At 40.1% G+C, this 9,807-nt stretch overlaps 1 protein-coding gene across 1 annotated transcript; it reads left to right on the top strand.

Annotated features, from left to right (window-relative positions):
• The first annotated feature begins 8,265 nt into the window (after positions 1-8,265).
• LOC121133380 (sperm motility kinase-like) lies at positions 8,266-9,339 on the top strand. The gene has a single exon (XM_040729660.1). The coding sequence runs from the start codon at positions 8,266-8,268 to the stop codon at positions 9,337-9,339; it is 1,074 nt and encodes a 357-aa protein (XP_040585594.1).
• Positions 9,340-9,807: the final 468 nt, after the last annotated feature.

The raw sequence follows: 9,807 nt of genomic DNA, 5'->3' as shown, positions 1-9,807 counted from the left end.
GAGAGGGAACTGGAATTGACAAGTAAAACAAACTATTTAAATTAAAATTAAAAATTAAAAAAAGTCTCCCAACCAAAAAAAGCCCAGGTCCAGATGGCCTCAGTGCAGAATTCTATCAGAAATATAAAAAACAGCTTATGCTAATTCTTCTCAAATTATTCAACGCAAGAGAAGCAGAAGGGTCTTTGCCAAACTCTTTCTATGAAGCTTCAATAACCTTGATCCCCAAGCCACACAAAGACACAACTAAGAAAGAGAACTTCAGACCAATATCCCTCATGAACACTTATGCAAAAATACTCAATAAAATACTGGCAAATCAGATCCAAGAACACATCAAAACAATCATTCACCACGATCAAGTAGGTTTCTTCCCAGGGATGCAAGGATATTTCAACATATGAAAATCCATCAATGTAATCCACCATATAAACAAGCTGAAAAACAAAAATCACATGATCATCTCACTTGAAAAAGCCTTTGACAAAATCCAACATCCCTTCATGACAAAGGTCTTGGAGAGATCTGGGATAATAGGAACATACTTAAACATAATAAAAGCTATATACAGCAAACCAACAGCCAACATTAAACAAAATGGACAGAAAATCAACGAAATTTCTCTAAAATCAGGAACAAGAAAAGGCTGTCCACTCTCTCCATACCTTTTCAACATTGTACTTGAAGTTCTAGCCAGAGGCATAGTAAAACAAAAGGGGATCAAGGGGACACAAATTGGGAAGGAAGATGTCAAATTTTCACTATTTGCAGATGATATGATAGTTTGCATAAATGACCCAAAGAACTCTACCAGGGAACTCTTACAGCTGATTAACACCTTCAACAAAGTGGCAGACTACAAGATCAACTCAAGAAAATCAATAGCCCTACTATATACAGATGATAAAATGGATGAGAAAGAAATCAGAGAAACATCACCATTTCCCAATGCCACAATGAAAATAAAATACCTTGGGGTAATGCTAACCAAACAAGTGAAAGACCTGCATCACAAGAACTTTGAATCTTTAAAGAAAGAAATTAAAGAAGCCCTCAGAAAATTGAAAGATCTCCCATGCTCTTGGATAGGATGGATCAATGTAGTTAAAATGACAATCTTGCCAAAAGGAATCTACAGATTCAATGCCATCCCTATTAAAATTCTAGCACAATTCTTCACAGACCTTGAAAGAACAATAATGACTTTTGTATAGAAAAGCAAAAGACCCAGGGTAGCCAAAACAACCCTGTTCAACAAGGCAATGTCCAGAGGCATCACCATCCTTGATTTCAAGCTTGGTATTGGCACAAAAAGAGACAGGTAGAACAATGGAATTGAATTGAAAACCCTGATATTAACCCACACACATATGAATATTTGAACTTTGACAAAGAAGCTAAAAATATACAACGGAATAAAGAAAGCTTCTTCAACAAATGGTGCTGGCATAACTGGAGGCTGGCATGTAGAAGAATGCAGATCGATCTATGTTTATCACCATGCACAAAACTTAAGTCCAAAGGGATCAAAGACCTCAACATAAATCCAGCCACACTGAATCTCTTAGAAGAGAAAGTGAGTGGTACCCTTGAACGTATTGGTACAGGAGGCAGCTTCCTGAACATAACACCAGTAGCACAGACAGTGAGATCAACAATTAATAAATGGGACCTCCTGAAACTGAGAAGCTTCTGTAAGGCAAAGGACACAGTCAGTAGGACAAAAACGCAGCCCACAGAAGGGGAAAAATATTCACTCTCCCCAAATCTGACAGAGGGTTGATCTCGAAAATTTACAGGAAGCAATTCTCCAAAACATCAAAGGATCCAATTAAAAAGTGGGCTGCAGAACTAAATAGAGAATTTTCAATAGAGGAGTCTACAATGCCTGAGAGGCACTTGAGAAAGTGCTCAACATCTTTAGCCATCCCGGAAATGCAAATCAAAACAACTCTGAGATACCATCTCACTCCTATCAGAATGACTAAAATCAAAAACACCAAGGACAATTTATGCCGGAGAGCATGTAGTAAAAGGGGAACACTCCTCCATTGCTGGTGGGAATGCCAACTTATTCAGCCACTTTGGAAATCAGTATGCAGATTACTCAGAAAAATGGGAATAAATCTACCACAAGAACCAGCAACTCCACTCTTAGGCATATATCCAAAAGATGCCTATTCATACAACAAGGATGTCTGTTCCACTGTGTTCATAGCAGCATTATTTGTAATAGCCAGAACTTGGAAGCAACCTAGATGTCCCTCAATCAAAGAATGGATAGAGAAAATGTGGTACATTTACACAATGTAGCATTCAGCAGAAAAAACAGTGGAATTCTGAGATTTGCAGGGAAATGAATGACACTAGAAGAAACCATCTTGAATGAGGTAACCCAGTCACCAAAGAGAAACATGGTATGTACTCTCTCATATATGGATTTTAGACATTGATCTGGGGAGTGCCAGCCCACAATCCCATGGTCTGAGAGTCTGGGTAACAGAAACTTCATACATTGGCTGATGGAAGAAGAGGCAGACTGCCACAGCTAAGCACTGAGCTGAACTCAAGAAAGCCAGTAACAGAGAGGTAGGACTGATGACCAAAGGGATTAAGACTGGGCTGGTTTAACCCCCAGAAACAGCTGACCTGACAAGAGTTAACTCTTGAATCTCAGGCTTATGCCTGGGAATCCAGCATGGGACTGATCAAGACACCCAGAATGGGGGTGTCAGTGAGGAGGCCTAGGTAATCTATTGGCTTTGGGCAGTAGATCAGTATTTATCCCGAGTATACACATGGATTTTGGCCTCCATCCAACAATGTGAGATGCACTCGCACCCTGAACTCTTGGGGAGGGATCTAGGCCTTGCCCTGGATGAAATGACAGACTATGAACACCCCTAAGGAGGGCCTCACCCTTCCTGGGGAAATGAGGGGATATTAGGGGGTGGGGGGAGGGCACGGGAGGAGTATAGATAAACGGAGAGGGACCTGGAACTGACCTGTGAAGCAACCTTTTTTCTAATCTAAATTTAAATTTAAAAATAAATAATAGAAAAGAAAAGAATCTTCTATTTCTTTCTTTCAAGGATCATGGTTTATGTTTAGTTTGGTGCCATTCATCAGAGGTGCTATTTACGTTCCATTTTAATTAATTATATATCCAATTATTTATTACCATTTTGTTTCAGAAAATGATGAACTTTCATGAATTTTTCTATAGATTCCTTACTATTTTAGTTCAGAATATAATGAATTCTCATGAATTTTTATAGCAAAAATTAGGCTATATTATCTCATTAGTTTCTTGAAATTTGTTAATGTAGGAAGAAGTCAATAGATAGTTTCATTTTAGCTTCTCAAACACAGTGACTTGTCTTTTGCCATTTGTTGGGTAAATCTGGATTTGCCAAAGTTTGTTATGATTGCTTCATTCTTAGCTATTTAAGTGATAGTCATGGGTAATACACAGTTTTAGATTGTTGAATATTATTATAAATTTTCTGCATGTCCTAGTTAGCTTTAGCAGTCACTGATTCATAGCCTAGCATGATCTGAAGGATTATCAAATAAGGTCTTACCTTAGATCATAATCACGTGTGGCAATGTCTGTGGGAGATTGTTTTGATTGATGATGGAGTGTGAAGGCACAGTCACTGATAGTAGCAATATCCCTAAGCAAGTTGTCCAGGCTGAATAAGAGCCAACTGAGCATGAGAGAGTGACACAGCAAGAGGACACACCAGCCATCAATGTCCCACTATTTTTTCCATTTACTTGCTAACCTGATTTTTTTCACAAGTTCCCTGAATGATTAAATGTGGTCTGGCAATATCAGCCAAATAAATTCTTCCATTACTTGTTGGCTTTTGGTTAGATATTTATCACAGCCACAGAGAACTGAGTAAGCCAATAAGCCAATAAACAGCACCCCATGAATAATGTGGTGGCTGTAAGAACCTGAGTGCTGTCTTTTGCATATATTTGGAGAGTATAAGGGCTGTGGGTGGCAAAAGCCATTGAAATGTATGTGTCCCGCACTACCGTCTCGCCAGCAAGAACGACGCAGGACACTCAGATCCTTCTGCAGTAAAGCTTTAATACATCTTGAGAGATAGATGATCAGCTTCTGAAAGGGAGACCCCAAGCTAAGAAACCAGCCCCTTATATAAGCCTAGGAGCTCTGAGTGAGACGTGTAGAGCCGGGATTGGTGGTTTGCTCATCACCCCAGATGACGGGTGAGGCACAGCTTAAACGGTAAACTCCAACTGACAGCGGATGTCAGCTCCATCTTCTAATGGCGATAGCGATAGCGAGGGCAGCTCCTCACATGTATGAACTGAGCTTAATGGGCCATTCCACAAAAACAACGGAGATGAGGGTGTTGATAGGAATGCAGAGTGTGGAAGACAAAATCATGGGGAAACAGTGTGAAACAGACTTCGTGAAAAATCTGCTCACTGATCATTTGGTGGTTTGCATGACCATGGTCCCCAATAGATGAAATACTTGAACGCTTGGTGTCTAAATATTAGAACTGATTATGAAATATTAGGGTGTATATCAGTCCTAGAGGAAATGTGTCATTGGGCATGGGCACACAGCATGTCTAATGTCTATTTCTGCCTGCTTGAAAAGCAGGATGAAATTTCTCAGTACCATTCAATTCCTAAAATTTTCTGCAAATGTTCAGTGCGAGGCCATTTTGATTGTGAATGAAGGGATATGCAATGTATGCTGAGATATGAGAAAAATGAATAACTCTCATTAATGATTTTCTCATCAGTGTTTATTGAGGAAAGGAGTTGATATTTTATTTGTGTGCTTATTTCATTGGGGGCTCAGGGCTATACTGTCACAGGTATCAGTTTGGAGGCATTCCTTAACTCTCTGTTTCATGAAGTATTTTCTGTGACCTTGCTATTTGTCTTAGTTTCTAGAGTTGCAAACAAAACACCCTTACCTACAAGAATGTTCAGATGGAAAGGATTTGTTCAGTTTATACTTCCAAAGTTACTGTTGACAAGTAAAGATATTCAGGACAGGAACTCAGACAGAGCAGATTACTTAAGGCAGGAGCTGATTCAGAGGACATGGAAGGGGGTTGCTGACTGTCTTGATCAGTCTGTTTTTGTGTATAACCCAGGGTCAAAAGAACAAGTAGAGGACCATTCATATTGGACTTGGTTATCCTTCATTGCTTACCACTTGAGAAAATGCCTAGGAGCTCTATCTCATGGAGGCATTTCATCAAATGAGGTCCATTATTTGGTGACTCTAGCTTGTGTCAGGATGGCCCACAAATTCCTCCAGTGCATTGTTCAATATTTTCCAAAGTTTTGATAGATTCAGAGAATCCAAGAGGTCAGGGCTCTGCATGCTTGGAACCATTTTGTTGCCAGACACACTTGTTACTTATGACTCATGATTCCTGTGTTTCTTTTCTCTTATTTCAATATTCACACATGTTTAGGAATTCCTTTCATACTTTCAAATTTCCCATGGTTTAATTGTTGAAAACTCTGAGAAAGTACATCTGGTTTGTAATTTGGTTAGGACTTCACCTTTCTATTCTTATTATTTAATTTGTATAGTTATGTATCTTGATCAGTTTGGGCCAGTGTTTTACATTTAATATGTCTTCATGATGCCCTCATCATTGTTTGTTTGTCCCTTTCATGTACAAATTAGCGATTCCAGCATTGCTTTTTAAAATGATTTCTCATCTACTGCTTTGAGGTTGGGTTCTTCTAGTATTTGAATGTTATTGAAGTGTATCACTAGTTTTTTTGGCTATCTCATATTTCATGATAGAGATTTCATAGTATTAAAGCCCCATCATAAAATTGCTTTAAGCTTTGTTTCCTGCATTGTTTTCCTTAGGAATTGACAATGAGGTAAAGTGCTTGAAATTGAGTCAAACATCATGTCCTTCCCCTTGGACAAGGACATACTTGAAAAAGATTTCAGAATCATGATACCTCTAGGCTTTGGTTCATGTGGGGAAGTGAAGCTTGCCTGCCACCTTCCCACAAATACACAGGTTGCTGTCAGTGTGCTTGAAAAAAATAACAATGCTGTTCTGATATCAATTCTGAAGTAGAGATCCTTCAGTCTTTGGAACAGAGAAACATAGTTCAGTTTTTGCACATGACTGACACACTTAAAATGACGTATATGGTCATGGAGTATGTTGCAGGAAAAGATCTGGCAGTGTACCACAGGGACATAGGCTACCAGCAGGCAAAAGAAGCTAGAACAATATTTCCATAGGTCGTGTCAGCAGTGCACTCTCTCCAACAGAAACACATCATGATATTTTTGTTCTAGTTTTTTTTGGTGTTGTTGTTGTTTGCATGTTTTTTTGAGACAATGTTTCTCTAGCTTTGGAGGATCTCCAGGGAATAGTTCTTGTAGACCAGACTAGTTTCAAACTCATAGACATCTTCGTGCCTCTACCTCATTAGTGCTGGGAATAAAGGCATGTGCCAACAGCACCCTGCTGCAAATCATTATATTAAATTGGAGAATATCCTAATTGACAGAGCAGGAAACATCTTTGTGACTTTAGAAAGAAAATCCAGCTCAAAGAGGGGCAGATGCTGCAGGAGCTTTGTGGCTCCTTTATTTTTATTGCTCCAGAGATCTTAGCAAAGAAACCCTATGATGGCCTAGTAGGTGACATGTGGAGCTTGGGAGTTGTCATATATGTACTGGTCAAAGGACAATTTCCATATTCAGCAACCACAATTCATGGCATTCCCAGGCTCATCACCAACACAGAATATCCTATCCCCTACAAACTGTCAAAGCGCTGTCTAAAAATCATTGCAAAATTACTCATGAAACCTGCCACACACACGATTACCTCATGTCAGCATCTAGAAAGAAGGTGTCTGGTGAATTAAAGAGCAAGTAGAATGTGCCAGTAAATAAAATCCTTCCTAGGAGTGTAGAGACTATGTGCACTATTGGCTATACCTGTGAAGAGACTGTCTTATCCCTAAGGCACACAAACCAGATAATAAAGTAACAGCAACTTTCAATAATCTGACATATAAATTGGGCCGTGTGGACAGTCATCAGCAAAATGGGAATCCTTGGTTAAACAGAAGCCCTATAGATGCTCTTTATCCCCTACTCCCCTTGAAGCAGGCAGCAACTGAACTAGAAATTCCACCAATTAAAGAATCTGTGAAGGGTCACATTAAGGATTATGGTGTGGATGGAAGAAGGAAGAGATGCCAAAGCTACACTATGCCAGAAAATATTCCTGCTTGGAGCAGATGCCATATTCAGATGAAATAGTACCTAAAGGTAGTATCCTGATGGTTCATGTCATCCACAGAGCAACCAAGGACACTAGAATGAAAATCAATTCTGTGGACAGTCTACCTGGTGATCTCCCCTCATGTGAATCAGCCCTTGACAGAATAGATACATATATTCTGAACAAGGTCCAATGACCAACCCCATCTTGATCCAAAAAACTCGAATCAAGGTGAGGCCAATTTGATTGTGAATTTTTGGATCTGTAGTGTGTCCAGAGATGGGTGTGAAATACGAATGATTCTTATTAATGTCTTTTGAATCTGTGTTTATTGAAGAAAGGAGTTTATACTTTATTTGTTTGCTTCTTTCCTTGGGAGCTCAGGGTAATACTGGTATAGGAATCATGTGGGAGGCATTTGAGAAATCACCTAACAGCTGTATGTCAGATTGCCCAGTGAATGCCTCCAGTACTATCTTCAGGGCATCCAAGAAGCCTGGGCTCTTCTTGGTTTTGGAGAAAGTTTGCTTCTAACCATATTTGGTGCTTATGTCTCTGTAGTATAAGTGCTTTTTTTTATGTGTGACTTCAATTTTCACAAATACATAGAAATGTTGTTTAGGACCTAACCATGCTTTTCTCATTATTTAAATTGTATCTTGTGTCTCTTGATCACTTTGGGCCAGGGATTTTCATTTTGATGAGGTCTTCATATCGTTGCCTTAATCCCAGTATTATCCTTTCTATGCACAAAGTAGTGATTCCAAATTTGATGTTTACAGTAGTGTCTCATCTCCTTTTTTGTCATTGGGTCTTCTAGTATTTGGATGTCATTGAATGACATCAATAGTATCTTTGGGTTATCTCTATGTGTCATGGTACAAAATTCATAGGAGTAACCTCCATGCTAAATTTGCTTTAATTTTTATTTGCAGCATTTTTTTGCTGGCGTGATTCCCATCAAAATAGCATTCGACACTGAGAAATCATCATGGACGGCCACTTTGAGGAGGACATCTTTGAAAACGATTTCATAATCTCAACATCTCTAGGCTTTGGATCATTTGGGGAGGTGAAGCTGGCCTGCCACCTTCCCACAAATACACAGGTTGCAGTCAAGGTGCTTGAGAAAAATCACAATGCTGTCTCTGGCATCCAGTCTGAAGTACAGATCCTTCAATCTTTGGAACACAGAAACATAGTTCGATTTTTTCACATCATTGATACACAGAAAATGTCTTATGTGTTCATGGAGTATGTTCCAGGAAGGGATCTGCAGATGCTCCTCAAGAACATAGGGTACTTAAAGGAGGAGGACGCTAGATCAATATTCCAACAGGTCGTGTCAGCAGTGCATTTTCTCCACAAAAGACGTATTGCCCATCGTGACATTAAATTGGAGAATATCCTCGTTGACGGATGTGGAAACATCAAGCTTTGTGATTTTGGATTGGCAATTCAGCTCAAAGAGGGGCAGATGTTGAAGAAGGTCTGTGGATCCTTGCTCTATGTGGCTCCCGAGATCTTAGCAAGGAAACCATACGATGGTCTAGCTGGTGACATGTGGAGCTTGGGAGTTGTCCTATATGTACTGGTCACAGGACAATATCCATATTTTGAAACAACAGCTCATGCTTTGTACAGGCTCATCACAAACACAAAATTGGCCATTCCTTTCCACCTGTCACAAGCCTGTCATTTCATCATTGCACAATTACTCCAGGTCTCCACCCAGCACAGGATGACAATTTCTCAGCTTCTGCAAAGAAAATGGCTGGGCCAAATTGAAGAGCTTGTACACCCTGCAAGTAAAGAAACCCTTCTCAGGGTCCTTGACACTATGACTAGTCTAGGCTATCCTCGTGGAGAGATTGTGTCATCCCTGATACACAGACAACCAAATAGAGTCACAGCTACTTTCAATATTCTGAAACACAAACTGAGCTGTGAGGACAGTCATCATCAAAATGAGAAGCCCTGGTTCATCCACAGACCTGTCCATGCCCTTCCCCCACTTCTCCCCTTGAAGAGGAGAGCCAGTGAACCAGCCTTTCTGGGATTTTAGCAGGTGGGAAGGTTACTCTCAGGAGGTTTGTATGAAAGGATGAGGAAGGAGATACTGAAGCTCTAACATGGCCATTAAATTCTACCGCCTTGGTCTGAAGCCCATGTCGGATGCAATAATCCCAGAAGGAAGTGTCCTGATGGTTAATGTCATCAAGAGTGCCGCTGGGGACATTAATGTCACCATGAATACTGTGGACAGACTGCCATGTGATTTCTCCTCATGTGAATCAGCCCTGAGTAGAACACAAAACGTGTTTTTGAACATGGACTTCCCCACAGAGAAACCATCCATGGGGCCAACATGCCCCACGATCACTGTCAATTTGGAACCACAACCTCTGGATACAGGCCATTCAAGGCCTGGAAGCTTATGAGTAAGCAAATTCCCGACACAATGAGGGTTCCCTTATTTGCTACGAAAGCTCGACATGGTGAGTGCTGGATCCTCATGGAAGCTATAAAGGAA

Source organism: Mesocricetus auratus, unplaced genomic scaffold (genome assembly GCF_017639785.1).
Source record: "Mesocricetus auratus isolate SY011 unplaced genomic scaffold, BCM_Maur_2.0 Super-Scaffold_100021, whole genome shotgun sequence".
Lineage (NCBI taxonomy): Eukaryota > Metazoa > Chordata > Mammalia > Rodentia > Cricetidae > Mesocricetus > Mesocricetus auratus.
The sequence above is the reverse complement of the archived record's forward strand: the minus strand, read 5'-3'. Positions and strand labels throughout refer to the sequence as shown.